At 32.5% G+C, this 19280-nt stretch overlaps 2 protein-coding genes across 3 annotated transcripts; one reads left to right on the top strand and one right to left on the bottom strand.

Annotated features, from left to right (window-relative positions):
• Positions 1 to 1287: 1287 nt before the first annotated feature.
• On the top strand, positions 1288 to 5023 carry LOC133829766 (large ribosomal subunit protein uL1c). Its single transcript, XM_062259558.1, has 7 exons — positions 1288 to 1817; positions 2408 to 2587; positions 2698 to 2752; positions 3676 to 3803; positions 3961 to 4044; positions 4329 to 4454; positions 4545 to 5023. The coding sequence occupies exons 1-7, from the start codon at positions 1437 to 1439 to the stop codon at positions 4680 to 4682; spliced, it is 1092 nt and encodes a 363-aa protein (XP_062115542.1). The 5' UTR covers positions 1288 to 1436; the 3' UTR covers positions 4683 to 5023.
• A 224-nt stretch (positions 5024 to 5247) lies between these two features.
• Positions 5248 to 17846, bottom strand: LOC133829765 (structural maintenance of chromosomes protein 5). 2 transcript variants are annotated; one of them, XM_062259556.1, is made up of 30 exons: positions 17652 to 17846; positions 17023 to 17200; positions 16789 to 16942; positions 16377 to 16450; positions 15482 to 15631; positions 15291 to 15395; positions 15062 to 15207; positions 14512 to 14623; positions 14194 to 14349; positions 13809 to 13930; positions 13563 to 13707; positions 13406 to 13471; positions 12545 to 12673; positions 12357 to 12458; positions 11927 to 12092; positions 11665 to 11810; positions 11426 to 11489; positions 11215 to 11339; positions 10985 to 11062; positions 9860 to 9932; positions 8912 to 9015; positions 7732 to 7848; positions 7579 to 7656; positions 7111 to 7210; positions 6969 to 7023; positions 6675 to 6723; positions 6504 to 6591; positions 6345 to 6417; positions 5685 to 5788; positions 5248 to 5587 (listed from the first exon to the last, which is right to left on the bottom strand). In XM_062259556.1, exons 1-30 carry the CDS (start codon positions 17687 to 17689, stop codon positions 5538 to 5540), a joined length of 3147 nt encoding a protein of 1048 aa, XP_062115540.1. In that variant the 5' UTR covers positions 17690 to 17846; the 3' UTR covers positions 5248 to 5537. The 2 variants fall into 2 exon arrangements, with proteins under 2 accessions (XP_062115540.1, XP_062115541.1); XM_062259557.1 differs by having other exon boundaries at positions 12357 to 12455.
• Positions 17847 to 19280: the final 1434 nt, after the last annotated feature.

Here is a 19280-nt window from a genome sequence, read left to right as displayed (position 1 = left end):
CATTTTATTAATATAGATCCAATCACCTTGCTTCTTCTTTTTTTCTAAAAAAAAAAAAATTTCTTCATAGATTTTAATTAACAAAAATTCCTTTCTATAATTTTATTTAAATATTTTGATAATTCCACCACATAAACTCTTACATAATAATTTTAAATTTAGACATATAAATAATAATATCTCTTTTTATAAAAAAAAAAATTTCCCTCATATTTTTCTTCTATATATATATCCAACCTAATTTTTATTATCATTACAAACAAATTGAAGAAAAAAAAACTCAAAATTTTCACCAATTATTTATTTTATTTGAAGATTTTTTAAAACTATTATTTATCTTGAATATTCAACAATAGACCATACACATAAACTCTTAACTAGTAATATCAAATTTTAGACATATAAATAATAATAAGTTATATCTCTTCTATATAAAAAGTGTGTAGATAACGAAAATTCTTGGTTTTAACGTTTTTATTTTTTTAATGTTAACTTTAACAGATATTCTTATATTTAACAAAATATTATTATATTTAAGGGTAGTTTGTAAATATCACTTAAACTTAAATAAAATAAAATAAATAATTAAACAAATTAAAATATGATATTTTTGAGTTATTTTACCATAATAATTATTTAAAAATAATAAATAATTAAACAAATTAAAATATGATATTTTTTTAGATATTTTACAATGATAATTATTTAAAAATAATAAAATCATACGTTTTATAACTTAAATAAAATTTAATTAAATTTAAACTCACTTATTAGAATAATATCATATTAAACATATAATATAATCTACTGTGAATTAGCAACAAATATTTTTTTTTTAAATTGGTAAGAAACTTAAATTTAAAATCCACGTATAATATTTAATATTACATTAAATATATAATATATAATTTATTGTTGTCCCTACCAAATTTAAAAATTAGAACAAATATAAACTTAAACAAAAATAAATAAATTATTTAATTAAAATAAGATATTTATTTAAAATTTATATGATATTAATATAAATCTAATAAAAATAATTAATAAATTCTATAAATAAAATTAAGCAAACAAGTAGTTTGTATTTAGTAAATAAATATATATAAATAATTTCTCCTCAAGCATGCTTATTATTATTAAAACTTGAAAAAAAAATTAACACTCTTTTATTTTATTTGAACCTTTTTTTTTGTTGTTAAAAATGACATGTTGGGCTTAATAAAAAAAAAAGACCATAAATAGTGAAGTGTTGTGCTATAGACAAGCAAAGGCCTCTTCTTATCTCCAATTTTTTTTGGATAGATAACATTACAACGAATCTTCATCTCCATTCTTCACTTTCAGAACACTAACTCACACAACAAACACTCCCTCCCAGAGAGAGAGAGAGAACAAGAGAGGGAGAGAGAGAGAGTTCTTTCTTCAAGCTCTTAACAATGGCGACCTGTACTACAGCCACCACAACAACACCTTCTTCCCTCATGCTATCATACGCCACCTCTTCCGTACACCCAAAAGATATCAACACCCCTACTCTTCTCTCCTTCAAGCCCAAACCCCTCTTCAGAACTTTCTCTCTCTACCCACTTGTTTTGAGGCGCAGAGAGAGAAAACCATGTAAATTGGTTGATGGGTATTTGCGGAGAGAGTCCACCTCTGGGCAGTACCCTCTTGTGGCTGTTTCCGCCGTGGCTGCTGAGGCCGAGCTGGCTGAGGCGGTGGAAGAGAAGGGAGAAGGAGCTGTTGGGTCGGCTACTGTTACTGCTCCCAAGAAGCCCAAAAAGGGCAAAGCTGCTTTGCTTTTGAAGAGGGACAGAGTATGTGAAAACAAGTTTGGATTTTTATTCTTAATTATCTTTCATTGTATTGATGTTTTTGGAGAATTCTGTGTCTGGTTTTGTTTGTTTGAGTGATTTTTCTTGTTTTTGTTTTAGTATAAGAGGATTTGGCTTGTTTTGATTGACAATTTTATGCATAATTAAAACAATTTTGCTGTGAAAAAAACCTTCTTTTCTTTAAGTCATTATTGTATTTTGTCTTCTTGATATGTTTTTGTGAGAAAGTAGGGGGCTTGTTGGTTGGGTTGATACTGGGTTTATCAGAACCAGAATTATAGTCTTGGAAAAAGTTAGGGATCGTTAGTTGATCATGGAAAGGATATAACAGTTTCTATAGCTTTTGTTATGGAGTGTGTTCCTGGAATTTTTTGATGTATTGTTAAGACTAAAAAGTTTGCCTAACTACAATCTATTATTTTGTAATCATTATCACTCTTTACGTTTTCTACCTGAAGACTAACTCTTAGGGAGGTAAAAGTAGCATTCATATTTCATTTCAAAGGCTGTGTTTTGTTTGAAGATTAGTTCTAAGGATCAAGCACTCAATTTTGTCATGTTTCAACTGACAGACAAGGTCTAAGAGATTCTTGGAAATTCAAAAGTTGAGGGAAATTAAACAAGAGTACGATTTGAAGACAGCAATTTCTTTGATGAAGCAAATGGCAAGTTCAAAATTCACGGAAACAGCTGAAGCACATTTCCGCCTTAACATTGACCCGAAATATAATGATCAACAGCTAAGGGCAACTGTGAGTTTAGCGATCCTTGATTAGTGATTGACAATTGTAGTTTAGCCACTGTATGTGTTTGTTTCTCTACTTTTTGTTCTTCATTTGATCTGGGAACTTTTCTTTGATAGGTAAATCTTCCCAAGGGAACTGGACAGACTGTCAAAGTGGCCGTTCTTACTCAAGGTTGTTGCTATTCTTTATTTTGACATATATATATACATATTTCTTTTTATGTTTATGTTTATATACTTGTGTTTCTATTTTGAAACTTGTTTAGTATACAAGTTAATGGTTTTCTCTTGGGAGTAAGTATGAGTAGAGGAAAGAACCAATTAGACCTCTTACACGATCTTCAGTGGATGTAAGTTTAAGTACAGTTTCAACGATATATATTTTTCATGTTTTGTTGGCCCTTCCCCTTTGTCAATATCCACAAACCGAAAACAAGGTAACTCCTTACCGAATGAATTTGATTTGATTGAAGTGCCATTTTTCATATATTTGGTGGATAATAGACAGGCTATGCACTTGTGCTAGTAGTAATCTTGATGATTGGCCAATAATTGCATTCTTTTTAGAATGTGCATGCCCTTTTCGCCTACTAATTGCACTGCATTTGGTCTGTGTAAAATTTTGGGGATTTGCCAAAAATTGTAGTTTTCCCCCCTTGGGGTGTGTTAGCCCATCCTGCCTACTTATTGCACCACATTTGGTCTTTCGCAAATCACCAGGATTTGCCAAAAATGACATTATTTTTCCTCTTCTGGGATGTACATGCCTTTCCTGCCTACTTATTGCACCACATTTGATCTGGGGTAAATCTTTGTGATTTGCCAAAAATTTGCATTTTTTTGGGGGGGTGCACATCCTCTTCCTACCTACTTACTGCACTACATTTGGTCTTTGGAAAAGTTCTCTTTCTGCTACCACTGAGTGCTTATTTTCTGCAAAATGTTTTTACCTGATTATTTGTGTCAGTGAATATTATTTGGAAGGTTCATGGACTCTTTCTACTATGATTGAGTTTTCCTTTTATATTTTATAATGTGTACGAATCTTTTATTCTCTTCCATATGCTTGTATTGACGAAGTATTTATAACTACAGGAGAAAGATTCGATGAAGCAAAGAATGCAGGAGCTGATTTGGTTGGTGGAGAAGATTTGATAGAGCAGATTAAGGGTGGGTTTATGGAGTTTGACAAGTTGATTGCTTCACCAGATATGATGCCTAAGGTGTTGCTCTGAAGATCTCGTTTTGACTAAAATATATGAACTGCTTTTTTTTCAAAGACAACCAATGGATTTTTCTTTGAGGAAAAAAAGAGAACCACTATTTTCGGTGAATAATAAGACATGTTAATGATTTCCATGTTCATCCTGATTGTCTTAGGTGGCTAGCCTAGGAAAAATTCTGGGACCAAGAGGGCTCATGCCAAATCCCAAAGCTGGCACAGTGACCCCTAATATCCCTCAGGTATGATCTGAAGATTCTCTCTTTCTTTTTTGCAACTTGCTAGTCACTTGAAGTGGGGCTTTGAGTCTTTCCTAGGCCTTTACGAATTTCATCAACGTACTTATCCCAGGTTACATGCATTTCTGTCTAAAATACGAATCTTGTTAGGGAAAATGGAGTAGTTGAAATACCTGAGTTGGAGAATGTTTATGTGTTGTCAAGCAAAGTCATAAACTACGCGATTGCGCTGCTACAACTAGTTTTGGTTTTGACTGAGTTCAGTTTGCTTTTACCTTTTTCTCCAGGCTATTGCAGAATTCAAGCAGGGAAAAGTTGAATTCAGAGCGGACAAAACTGGGATAGTTCATTTGCCTTTTGGAAAAATTGACTTTTCTGAAGAAGATCTCATCACAAACTTGCTTGCTGCAATAGTATGTTCTCCCTCTACTCATTGTATGAAATGCACCCACTTTCCACAAACAAACAAAAAAACTAACTTTTTTGACACTTAAATATGACAGAAATCTGTAGAAGCAAATAAACCATCAGGGGCTAAAGGTGTTTACTGGAAAAGTGCACATGTATGCTCATCCATGGGGCCTTCGATTCGGTTAAACATAAGGGATATGTTGGATTACAAGCCTCCATCAGATGCTTGAAGAGAACAAGACCTGTAAATGTTGCCTTGAAATTGAATATTCAGCCTCATAGGTGCACTCGTCGCGTCAGAGATCATGCCGACATTAGTAGACAAGAAAAAAAAACATGGTGGAAGGGTAACTAGGATGACAGAAGAAAGGAAGAGCTTAAATTTTGTATTTTGGTTGAAGACTTTACAGAGAAGGGTCTTCCACAGAATGAAAAATGCCCCTGTATTTCTTTTTTATTATCAATCCATATTACTTTTATTATTTCTGTCAGTCGGTTTTTTCTGTTATAGGCTTGTCAAAACCTCATGGTGGGTGTGTAATGGAACTTCTAACCATATTTTTTCCCTTTATTTTTTGAGTTTAAAAAGCGTTTATCCAAGTATGTTTTAATTGATTGGATCAAGCTGATGTGAATAATGTTGATTTGGATTTTTTCTGTTACTGGCTTATAGTAGTGGGTGTATATATATAATTTGAAAAATGCTTGTATACCTACAAGAGAATGCACTTATAGTGATAATTAAGAGAAAATAGTGGTGTAAATAGTGATATAATTTGATAAAATGGTGACATGTTTAGTTTAAATTTTACGATAAAATAACATAAGCTCACAGTTGAAGTCTGTACAAACAATGATAAAGTTGGACGATTTACAAAAAAGGCCCAGAAATGATTTAACATATTGAACCACAAATCAGTTCTGAGACAATAACGTTAACTTTTCAGCATGAGAGATTTACAAAAAAGGGCCAAGATATGATTCAACATTTTGTACCAAAAATTAGTTCTGATACAATAACGTTAACTTCCCAGTAGAGAAGCCCAAGCCAGTTAGTTAGTGATTTTGATATAAACATTCTTCTACTATGCCAGAACGCGTGCCACATTTCTCCAGCATTCTCCACCACTCCAAGCTGAGCATATAAACATATATAGAGTTATTGAACTGATTTATATAAATATATATATATATATGTGTATATATATATATAATATGTGAGACATTTCTACCTTCAGACGGCTGCTCAATCCAGGGACCATTCATTATATTTAGAATGCTGCATGCTTCGCTGTACTCTAGTTCCGGTAGCAACTTGGGGGTAAGCAAGAAACACCTGAATAATCACGACAGAAGTTCAACTCAAAAATATGTCCAACAGCATAAATTTATGAGAATATACCATTTTAGTACTTTATTATTTGTCTTGGAACCAATCTAAACACATACTTATATGTTTTTTACCAAATAAATAATTACCAAAATTGGTGGAAAGGTACAATTTTGAATTGATTTATCAGTGTTGATTATGCAAAAAGGTACGTTGGTTCCAAAACAAACAACATGGTTCCAAAATAGTATATACCCTAAACTTATTCTATTTATTGATATTGTATTTTGTTTAGTTGACATTATCCAAAACAACCCTGAAGTGTTCAGCTCAACTCGGGTGTTGAACAAATCATGTTACACTGAAGAACTCTTTGCTTATTCGAGTTTATCTTTAGTGCCAAATACAGATATTTCTCTATACTTCACAATTATAAGTTACTATTGAGATAATTAGAAGTCCCTCGTTGCCAAGCACCCAGAATCCTCGAAAGAGGCATTGTTTTTTAATAGGTTAGGAATAGTGGGAAAAATAATCCATGAAGAAAGAAATTGGTGCTTACTGTGGCGTATTTGGCTGGCTTGCAGCCCTAACTAGCTGCTGAAACATTTTTCTTTCATTTATGGGATCCATCCCTGAGAAAAAAGTAAATCTTAACATTATATGTGGATTTGTGCATAAGAAAGTGTGACAATACTACTCATTATATGCGCGAACTAACCTTGATTTATCTCATCAACCACCCTAAACGGGCAATGTGTAAGGTCTTGGAGAGAAACAAGATAAAGTATAGTTGACACTGAACGCTCCTGCAAAATGACAATTTGAGTTGCAGTGAGATTAAGCTATAATCATTGCATTAATAAACCCCAACATTTGGTCATAACAATACCCCTCCGGACTGATGGTGTGCGCTAAGAACTTTAAGCTCTCCCGCTTGTCTGTAGTCATATAAAACCAAATGGATAAGCCAATCAATGTGATCATTTAAAAATCAAGAGTTTGAAGATGACCAATAGAAGAAAGAACAAGAAAGACACAAATATTAGCTGTAAAGTAATGAGATTATAATGACAAAACTTAAAACGGTTTACCAACAATTGAAATTATAATGAGATCTTTAATTTTATACCCATGAACACATATATGCTAAGAAACATACAAGAACTTCAAATTTGCAGGCTACCTGAACTTTACTTTTATCAGTATACCAAACTGTTCAAAGTCCATGTCATGCTCCTCTGTAAAGAAGAAAAAATTAAATAAAGAGATAAGTGAGAGAAAGAAACTCAATTAGCAAATATCCTATAACGAACTAAACAAAGTACCTAAAGAAACTTCGCCTGCAACAGCCATCTCTTGGAAGTTACGACTGAACGTCTCATTTATCTGAGCAACAAGGTTTCTCAATGTAGGAAGCCAACTCTCCTGCAAGTCCATTTAGAAACACCACATTTTTTCAAACCTATTTTAAGATGGCCAAACATGAAAGGCATTGGGAAAGACATTTTTTTCCTAATCCATACAGATTTCACTTTCAGTTGCTGTGTTTGCTTAACATGCATATGGTAATCATCTTGTTGGTTTTGAACTAGAATTTTGCAAAGAAAATTTCCGGCTCAATATTTTTGGAAAAAGTTGTATTAAACACCGCACTACATGCCTTAAATGTTTTTAAGACTTATTGCCAGAAGGTCACGTACTAGATATGGATAGATCAAATTATCATGAACGATAGCAGAATTTTGTTGTTCTTTAAAAAAAAAAAGGAAAGGAAAAATCTAAGCTTCACTTACCTTCAACTCCTCTATTTCATCTTTTTGCATCTGTAGCTTCAATCTGTCTGCTTCTAATTTTGTTGAAACAGCTGCAATCTGTTATTTAATGGAAATTAATAAGGCATAAATAATTTTAATAAGTAAAAGTTGAAGATAATGAAAGAAGATAACCTGACGTTGGCGGTGTTCGTACTCCTCCAGTACATTGCGGTTCAAGGAAAAAATAGCATTGGCTTGAGAAATATTATCTTGAATAGCAGCTTCCAATTCCTCAATTGTCGTTGGCATCTAAAAGCAAGCATAAAAGATAGTTGTTTTTAAGACATTCACGAGCTAGGGCAACAGAAAATGATGCAGGACCGGAAATAATACTGGTGACAAAAAAAGAATGCAACTAACATTGAAAGCAAATACATATAGGGTCTCTAGGGGGTGAAATGTTAGTAACTGCCAAAAATAAAGTTCAAGTATGGCAAATCTTAGTTGTGTATGCAATCTGAAGATAATAAAAAAAATATAAAATACAGATGAACAACATTCAGGATATCAATACTGTAATTTGTGGAATGAAAAAAAAAGAGGGAAGGAGGGGAGAGACTTGCCCATTTGAGAGTCTAAAATATGCAACCAAGATTGAGATATACATTAAGTAAAATTTGAATTTGGAAACAATATCCAATTCCAATATATGCTATCACTTGATGATAAGCTACCCTCTAGCAGCAAACAGGAAAAACAAAACAGAGCAAGCAACACAGCCACAAAACCACTGATTTGGCAGAATTGTAGAGAGCTTTATATTGTAACAGTTTGTTTATATACATGAACAACTACTCAGTGAACCAAGAATGCTTGCTACCTGAAACTAATGTTACACATTATATCATCAACACCAGTCTCAATAGCAATTTGACACAGACATGCAAATTCAAACCAGTGGTTAACAAACGTTTCGTGATGCATGAATTCCACAGCACAAAGGACGCGACTACATATCTCTCCAAGAAACCCAAAGTTGGTGCTCATATAATATATATGAAAAAATCCATTATTAAACAATTTTTTTTTAGAGAAGAGACAAAGGTCACATGTCCATTAGTGACCTCCTCCCAAATTTATTGAGAGCCCTATAACTTCCTAGAACACCCATAACTTCATTCTACTAATTTTGATTTGTTAGAATTCATTATTTATAGTGGTCTATTTCCTAGAACCAGAAACTTATGACTTACAGGTCCATCCCAGTAAATCAAACCACACATGAGAAACGTCTAGGTTGAGACATACGTAACATGGAACTAATACTGATAATCATTTTCATGCTTCAAATTTGAGTCCTAATACAACAAACCTCAAGAAATTCCTTTCCAAGCTCAGGAGTAAGCACAGCAACCGACTCTGCATGCCTCTTGGCAGCTGAAAGTTTCTCTTGACAATCACGAACTGCATTTTTACCTTGACAAGAAGCAAAATGGTATAATGTCAGCATTTCATATGGAATATTTATCACTTAAAACATATTGTTTTCAATAATATTATCCGATGGTTCCTGTGATATATTACATTTTAAAGAAAATTATATGCTTTGATTGGCAAGTAAAATTAAGACTAGCTTCTTCTATAGACATACTGAATAATAAGACATCATGAGAAGATATAAGAATAAGCCAAATGACAAAATCCAGTTTCAAATAAAGTGAATTTACTAAAGCCCTTTGTTTTTGTGTTTCTTATTAGTTAGCACTTAAATATGAAATCACAAAAGTATCAAAGCTTCTTTTAGATAAGAATAGGTCCCCAAGTAAATACCAAAACAGCAAGAACTAAACAGATTCATTGCCCTTCAAAATAAATAAATAAGCAAGCAATAATATGATTAGTTTCCCTTAATTCTCAAGCAGACCTCACATGCTCACACCAACTATGCATGAAACATAACTTTTTTCATTAAACAGTTTGATTAAGATCCTATACAAAAAATTCATGATCAAAATTACAAAAATAATATTAATGATAAGCAGAACTTGTATATTTATTTTTTTAAAAAAAACCAGGCACACCGCCTAACCTACACCATTTGGGGACAGCAAAACTATAGCGATTGCAAAATAGGTGTCCTGGAGAGGCTCGAACCTCAAACTTTGTGAGACCAAACTACGTGATTTGAGCTACCCTCTTGGAGGCAAAACTTGTATTTATAAACAAGGAATACAATAAAATAACATATAGACAATAAGCCAACGCACATACAAAAAAATTCAAACAGAATCTCAATATTTTAGGGAAAATGATTACTCACAATCTTCATAATGCATTGTTGCTTGAAGAGAAGATTTTTCATTTAGCTTGAAATTGACCTCCAATTCTCTAATCTAGAAACATATTAAACTCGTAAATATCAGATCAAGCTAATCAGAAGTAGAAACATAGCAAAAAGAAACCAGGTATGCAGTTATATTTACAAGAAAACATTAATCGCACGATGACAGTTTACAACAACTGTCTACCAACACAAGAAGACTGAATTATTTGTCACCAAATTGGTGTGTTTTCTGTAAAAACAAGGGTGAGTCAGTTAGTCATCTTTTTCTAGAGTGCTCTTTCTCCCGGGCTTTTTGGGGTAAAGTGTTAAACGAGTTCAGGGTATCTTGGTGTATGCCTTCCTCTTGTTCACAATTGTTCCTGTGTCAACTAGAGGGAGAGAAGAAAATGGCTCGTCTTTGGCAGAGTACCGTGTTGGCCACTTTCTAGGTTATTTGGTTGGAGAGAAATAGTAGGATCTTTGAAGAGTCCCCTTGTCCTGTGGATTCTGTTTGGGATAAAATTAGATTCTGGGTGGCTATGTGGGTGTATAGGTCGAAAGGATTTGAGGGTGTTTTCTTTTTGGATCTGTGTAGGGAATGGGTGTATTTGTGGTCGTAATCTTTCTAGATCCAGTTTTTTCCCAGGCTTTGTATCTTTCTTATTTTTTGTTTCCACTGTATTCCTCCGCCAAAAGTGAGGGTTCTCAATGTTATTGAAAGGAGGTCTTTTTTGACCTCTGTCTCTTTTTTAAAAAAAAATCCAGAGTGAACCAACGAGTATTAGGCAACCTTGAAATTAAGCCAGGCCAGTTTTTTGTTAAGAAGACCATGTTAGTTTAAAGTTGGAAAAATCTAACAGCGATGAGGGATCAGAAAACACAATAGACTGATAAAAGAGTTTTAGTTAAAAATAAGGTGACTTAGCCTGGTATCTATACAGCTATAGATGATAAAGGCCATTTACAGTGAAAAGTCTTATAAAGATCATTTGCATATCCTATCCAGGAAACAAAGTTCAAAAAAATAAAAAAAAGTAAATCATAAACTCATGGATCAGAAAATCAGGTGGTATTAATCTTAAAAACACCATGTTACCGCAGTAAGACTTAATCAGAAAATACCTTTGCATCAAATTCAACGACGGCCATACGATTTATAGCAAGAGTCTGTCTGAGCATAACGGATTCAACAACTAGATCCTGTGGAATGGAAAACAACTTATTTGAATGAACGCATTAAAAAACAAAAGAAAAAAAACATATTTTCAAGAAAGAGAGAACTTTTCCACAAATCTTATGAAAATAAGATACGCAAAACATAACAATGAAAGTTATCCTGAAGGCAACTGCACCTTAAATTTCATAACACATTTGAAGCGACTCTCATTATATTTTGCACACTGGTCAATTAGTCCGGCCATACGAGTGTCCAAGTCGTCTTCCTTCTCCAGTGATTTTAATTTCTGTTTCTTTTGATCTAGAACAGCAGAACATGTTCAGTTTCTTTAAAATATCATTAAGTCTAAAATATGGCAAAGGGCTAAACAGTTTCTTTCTACTAACCAATACGGTTTTGCATTTCACGCCGCTTTCTTGATTCATGTTGTGCAATTTTTATGATCTCCTCCTACAGGGTATATTCAGAATTTAATTTCCACTCCGATGTGGTGGATAGTATGTCTAATGTGTCAATAAATAAAACTACTACCAAAGGCTTATGAGCATAGGTGAATATGCTCAAATAGAACCATTAAGGTAAAAAACGTAATCAAATATAAGATTAAAGTATTTTTCAGGCATACCCGTTCTTTTTCAAGTCTAGCAGCTTCATCATCTATGTGCCTTTGCTCAGACTGAAGTGATCGAACACTTCCTTCTAAGGATGTCATATCTTCTTCTAGCTCCATTATCTTGGCATTGAGCCTCTCTATTTCCTTAACATCTAAACCTGCAACATAGAAGATAAACAATTATGAGAATTAGTACCTCTATACAAATGACAGTTAATACAAATTGTAATCATTGGGATCACACCAATACAGAAAAGGATATGTCGAATCATACTACATAAAAAAAGTCGTGATGGAACCACCGTATCTACAGTTGCAGCAACATGACCCCCATATCTAGATCTAGACCACCGGTAGTGATTCTCTGGAGTCCAGCAATCAAAAATTCCAAGCTTTGAGACCTCATCAGCCTTGAGATCAGTTTCCTTTGACCCAATATACTGAGAAAAGTAGAGCCAATAAACAAAAGTGATGACATTGAAACAAAAGACAGAAACAAGAAAAAGTCTAAGCTAACTGTAACACTAGATATCAGTATTTCTCAAGAAACGTCGTCATTTTCAAATGCGAAATGCCAACTACATATCTTTGATCCCAATAGACTACTCAAAAATTCTAAACAAGACTGTGCAGTCCTATTATCTTTGTTTTAAACTATTCATGAAATATCTAGCAGAATCAAGGCCAAAGCATAAGAATCATACTGATTTATCCAATCGGCATTGGGAAGTCAAAACCTCCCTGACGGCAAAAGGAGCATCAAATACTTGGTCTAGTCGTGAACATATCCCAAGTTCACGCATCTGCTATGTACCAAATGTTGAAAATTAATAAATGAATACAGACAAACAAACTCAGAAATACTCAGAGCTTCAAGACTAAGGAGAAATACCTGCTCAGAAATCTGATATGGATCAGCGGAAAAATGTTTGCCTGCCACATAATTTAATGTGGGAACACCAAATGACTTTAAGTTTTTGACTAAAAGATCTCGGTCGTGAGGATCTTGAGTTATGAAAGACTACAAAACAGGAAAATAATATATCAACACAAGAATTTACAAGATTACTATTGAATAGGTATCAAAGTCAATCCTAGATACAAATTAAGCAGTGTAGTGCCAAAGCAGTGTAAAAGAATATGAGCCCACAAAACAAGAGATTTTTTTATGGTGGAAAAGGGGGTGGGGGATAGAATATTTGTTAAAAAAAATTGCACAATCACCCAGATATTAATAACAAATTAACTAATAAGTCTGTGAAGATGCAACGTAATCCAAGGGAAAGCTACACCTCGAGTGGCTTCACATATTTCAAAACTACTATCTATATTCCTAGATAAAGAAGAAGCCTGTGAAAAACAGATTCAGGGTGAACTATCCAGATTCAAAAACAAATTATAGGTAGGAAATAAGTTGACGAATTCCTGTTTTCTCAATAGTATAATGTTTTCCTGTTACTTCACATAAATATAATGATACCTAACTGCATTACAAAAACAAGCAATGTTCTGACATGATATATTAGTTAAAAGTAAACTAAACATTGAGCACCTCCCCAAGAAAATTATTAAATAAAAGAATAACTTCATTCAAGATAAATCCCAAGAAAATTATAAAAGAAGATTTCGCAGGAAATTTTTTTGAAGAGGAGAAAAAATATGAAAGGAACTGTCGACAAAAACCTTGATTTTGACATCAAAGAAAAAAGAAATATGGAGTACACAAAAAACATTAATATTTACATGAAACTACCTTCCAGATGTAGCTAGGAACATGACCTTCTAAGTAGTTGGTGTGAATTTGCTCTGGTACATTAACCTGAGTTTGTGCTCAGAGAGACTTCAATGAAGTTAATTGTGAAAAAAGCAGTAATCAGTAAACTAAACAATCAAGACTTTCGTGTGTGTACCTCCAACAGCACAGGACCATAAACTTCCTTTTTAAAATCTTCGCGATGACTTTGCACCCAATCATAAGCTTCAAATATTTTGTGACTTCCAGAACTTTTCAATGCTTGCAGAAGTTTCATATTTTTTCCCTGAATTTGTTTTAACCTGCAAAGAGTAAGGGTTAATTAACTAAACAGTAGAAAGATGTGTCAAGTTAAATGAAATCCTGGAATTGCACATGGATAACATGATCCTGCTAAATTAACCTGTGCTGGTACTCTTTAAGAGCTTGATTTTTTTGAAACAAAAGTTTTTCCTTCTCTTGTTTACGACGCCTTTTTTCAGCCGCAGAAACGTGTAGGTCAGATATTTGACTGCGCAATGTTTCCTGATAAGAGAAAAAATGAATAACAAGAGCAAATGTGTTTAACCAAGCCAAATAACTGAGAAACTAACTAGTAACTTTTCATAAGAAAAAAAAGCATAATAATAAAAGATTGAAATATACACAAATAAGTGTTGAATGGGCAAATGTTGTTTCATATATTAGATACTTGGACAGAATTTTAATGAAGATCAAATAAGTTCATTTCTGTAATAAGGAAGGAGCTAGTATAATATAGTTTTACCCATTACACACTACTTACTTACAATTTCATCCTTAGGAGGTTCGTAAGGAGGCATATTTTCAAGTTCCAATTCAGCAGCAGCAAGCTCTTCCTTGGCTTTTAAGATTCTTTGTTGGCGAGATTCTTCATCTCTCTTCAAGTTTTCCATTGCTTCGTAACTCCCTTGCACTTTCACACCCTATAAACATTTTAATGATTATTGGAGAATATAGAATACTAAAGAGTAAACACACACACACACCTCTCAACTTATCCTTCACATGTATATTAGAGAATAAACACATAAACAAGTCCTTGCAAAAAAATTACAGAAAGATGAAATATAAGCCATTAAACCTACCCAGGATTCTGCCTCCCCGAGAGTAGTGATACGCTTTTGGGCATTAACATCAATGCGACCAGCCATCTTTTCAACTTTGGCATTAAGATTACCTTTCTCTTTCTTTTTTCTCCTGCAACAGTGTGTTAAGAATCAGAGCAAAACCAAAACAAGCAATTTGATTTTAGAAATAAGAAGCAACAAACACACATGACATCTGACATATTGGCAAGATTGTTATGCCATGTCTATAATTTTTTGAAACTAATCGTACAACTCAACAAAGGTAATATACAAGATAATTTATATGCTAGGATCTCATAAAATATTTAACACCAGAGCAGCTTTACGCATGCGACTTATGAAGACCATGAAATGAACAACCTTTCTCTACAATTTGTGTTATCTTTGTTTTAATTACTCAAAACCTTACATACACCTGAAACAGCTCTTCCTGACTCTCAGAATAACCTGATTGACTAATACTACATGAAAGATTTGATTTTATCACTTAATAATTACTTTTTCATACAAGACACACAAAATATCTAGTCAGACCAATAGATCATACACAATAGGTTCTTCAAGATTCTTCAGTAATTTTGCAGCTTCATCCAGCTTTTTCTTTGCATCTTTCTCCTTTTCCTTGGCTTCCAAATATTCTGCCTTCATCATGTCATACTTTAGCCATGGCACTTTCTTTTTCATGGTCTCAGCCTACAAATAATTGCAAACAAGGCATTTCAAGCATGAATGGGCCTAGCAACAATGAGAACAAAAAGTTAAACCCACAAACAAACCTTGACTAGAAGTTGTTCTCTTTGACGAACTCGCTCAACCTCTCTTTGTTGTTCAGCAATATATGCCTTATGCTGATCCAAAGTTTTTTCATTTGTCTCAATAGCCTAAACGAGGATTTTCAATGTGATAAGGAGGAAGTTTCAGGAATTTTAAACTCCGTTCAGAAAATATATATTATCTGGAAACTTACTCGCTCTAAATTCTTCACTTCCTTACTTTTTTCTATTAGTGCACGATGCCGAATTGGAAGTTGAGGATCGCCAACAGCCTTCTCAGTCTCTTCAAGAAGTTCTACAGGAGATAACTTGGCAAATTCGCAGACTCTGTCTTGCGGCAGAAACTATTTCCACAACCCCCCACCAATGAAAAAGGAAAATAAGTATTGTAGCTTAATTAATGTCAAAGAAAGTCTCTGATTAATAATCATAGCTATGAAATAATTATTAAACCATATTTATACAAAATATAAAAGAAGATTCATTTATTGAGGAAAAAAAAATGATAGCAACGTAAAGAAACCGAGGGATATAGCAAAAAGAATTTTAAGCTTTACACGTTGAATTTAGCTCTCAAATAAAATGATATTGCCTTCAATCAAAAGTGTTTTTTTGGGTTAAGAGAGAGAGAGAGGCCATCCAATTATAAACCTTTCCATCCACCATAGGAAGGACTTAGTTGCCCAATTGAGCATAGTAGGTCATTTCATATAAATTTGGTCTGTAAGAAATTAACCCGCTCAGAAAAATTAAACTAACTCACTTGGGTTGGCTTCACTCCTTGCTAAGGAAAAAAAAACTCTCACAAAAGGTAGTTCAACAGACAGATTCGTGAAGACTAATATAAACTTATGTATATGGGACAAGTTTAATTAACAAATATCTTTACACAAGTTTTTACACCGTTATATCAGGTTGATCTAATAGCTCAGATTAAAACACATGTTTAAAATAAATAAAAACTTGTTCCCTATATGATTTTTAACATGTGCTTTAATTTCAGGTTTCACAGTGAAAAAAAGATGTGTTCATTGAACTTGTCACTTGTACTAATTCATATTTTAATCAGTGAGTGATAAAGAAACTCGCCTGAGTCAAATTGCTGACTTGGATGTTGAACCTTTTAGTTATATCAGCAATATCCTTCTTAGGCACCACTTTTCCTAAAACAAACAGATGAGAAAATTCAATGCAAGTGTTCCTCGCTGTCCACAATAGTGATAGGTGAATTTTGCTTGTTAATATTATAATACTGCATTTCCCTTAATAATATAGCACAAACCAGAAAGAAGATACATTTCACAAAAGGTGGCATATAATTTATATATTACTATGAACCAAAAAGTGAGCCTAATTTAACAGGAAGAGCAAGATCCCATATAATAGTATAATATAAAAAAAATCATTATTTTGCATTAGAGCTTACATATATCCACTATTTGTCCAAGCTCCAAAACTCAAAAACTGTTAAATTATTTTTTGATGAAAACTTAAACATTACCATTTAACAACCACTCAGACTTGTTACGTGCATCCATTTTTCGCATAATGGTAATACGTTCCTCTTTAGTGGCCCCTCGCAAGGTAATCTTAGTATATCCAGATTCCTCTCCACGCTTCACATATGCACCAACACTTGTTGCCCTCCCAAGCAGCTAATAGAACAAAGATTTCCCATCTTTATAAACTCTGATTAAAATCTCTTAAACAATTAAGTTATCGGGTAATAACTTACCGAAGGCTCACCAACAAGTCCAAGTGCAATGGCACATACAAGGGAGCTTTTTCCAGATCCATTTGGTCCAATTACAAGGTTCAGTCGAGGTCCGGGTTTGCATGTCAAATGACTGAATGTCATAAAATTATGAAGCTCTATCTCAATTATGTTTCCAGGCATATAGTCATCATCTCCTCTGAAAAAGAGTAAGACCCACCATTTTAATAGAATCAATAGAATATGACCTCATACATATGTTAACATCAAATTACTCTTTTAAGTTTTTAATACTAACAAAAGTCTACAACTTCATTTTTTTTTCTTTTTAGGGAGCAATCCCCAAATTGATTGCCCAAAACAAAAAACAAAAAACCCAAAAGGAACAAAGCACCAGAGAGGAAAACAGTAATAGATATACAACCCCCACTATGGATTCAGCTAAAGGATCACAAAAATATCACTTTCGATTTTCGAAAGCTTGAAACAGCTTTAAAAAAAAAAGCTATTTAAGCTTCTTCTAAAGTTCACTTCGTTTTCTGAAAGCCTAGTAAAGGGTTAAAACACCGAAATCCATTGATTAAACCCTAAATTTATTGAAACTAAAGACAATGGCGAATACTGATCAATAACAGAGAATGTGTACAGACCTAACGATCCTGGGGCGCTTAGAGGGAGGCTCCTTCATCGTCGAAGACTGCTTTGCCTGTATTGTTACCGTACGAGCATCACGATTCCAGCAACGGTGATTGATTTTGGGAGTGAGAAGTGAAAACTAGGGTTTCAAAAATTAGAAAGGGGAATGTCGGAGTGAGACAGTGCCAAACCCCAAAGTCAGAGTCAGCTTGAATTGGCGCCAAAATGAGTGTGGTTGGTCTTAGTTGATTATAATCTGTATTGCAGTACACTGTACCACTCGCCTGTACCCAACCAAAATATGCCACGTGGAAATATTTTATTGATTTAAAAAAAAAAATCCTGATTTTGTTTTTTTATTATTATTAATTTTAAATTAAGAATGTTATTGTTATTTAATGAGGTAAAGTCAAGTCAACTAGGATTTTGTAGTTTAATAGTATGTTATAGAAATCGTTTAATAGATTAAGTTATTATCACTGATTAAACTTACTAGGTTGAATTAGCTTATTTAATTATATTAAGTAGAAGCAACGCGCAATATACGCTTGTTTAGTTTTAAAGTTATAAATATTGTCTATAATTTTAATAAAAACCAGTTCATTGTTTTAAAATATATATATAATAGAATGAATTATAATTTTATAGTATATATAAATATTTATATCAATAATCTATGTATATATATGATATCTAAAATATATGATATCTAAACACAACGTTTTACATGGCTACATGACATATATCTATATAAAATACAATAATATTTAAAAATAAATTAACAATATAAATAAAATAATAATAGAAAAAGTCACAGTGTAGAAAGTTGTATACATGCATCGCTTATTTTTTAGTTTCTAATGTATCTCACAATGTCCTTTGGTGAATTTGATGAAGAAAAAGAGCTCAAATCACTTGATAAAAAATAAATTATCACACAAATTTATAAGATAAAAAAATGATATGTATGTCTTTATTATTTTTTAATAAATATGATTTAATTAATTAAATTATCATCAAATATTTTTAAAATATCCTATTTTAATTAATTAATTTTTTAAAAAGTTTATGTTTTTTCTAGTTTTTGAATTTGGCAATGACAACAAAAGATTATATATTATATATTTAATATAATATTAAGTTTAAGTTTAATTAAATTTTATTTAAGTTATAAAATATATGGTTTTTTTATTTTTAAATAATTATCATTGTAAAATATCTTTAAAATATCCTATAATTTGTTTATTTATTTATTTATTTTTATTTAAGTTTAAATAATGTTTACAATCTACCGTTAAATATAATAATATTTTGTTAAATATAAGAATATTCAGTTAAAGTTAACGAAAAAAAATAAAAAACTGTTCAAACAAAAAATTTCCATTTTCTACACACTTTTTATATAGAAGATAATGACCATAACACATCCATATTATTTAGGTAATTTTAGAGTAATAAGAGTGAATTATAATAATTACTTGATAACTCCTCTATTGTCAAAAAATTACAATTACATTTGACTACTCTCTTGATAAAATAAATAAATAAATAAATAATTAAGTGGGTGAAAATTAATTACCATTTCCTAGGAATGCTACTAGAAACATATTGGTCCATGCAATGTTTTTGCCCAATATAAAAAA

This window comes from Humulus lupulus, chromosome 4 (genome assembly GCF_963169125.1).
Source record: "Humulus lupulus chromosome 4, drHumLupu1.1, whole genome shotgun sequence".
Taxonomy (NCBI): Eukaryota; Viridiplantae; Streptophyta; class Magnoliopsida; order Rosales; family Cannabaceae; genus Humulus; species Humulus lupulus.
The sequence above is the reverse complement of the archived record's forward strand: the minus strand, read 5'-3'. Positions and strand labels throughout refer to the sequence as shown.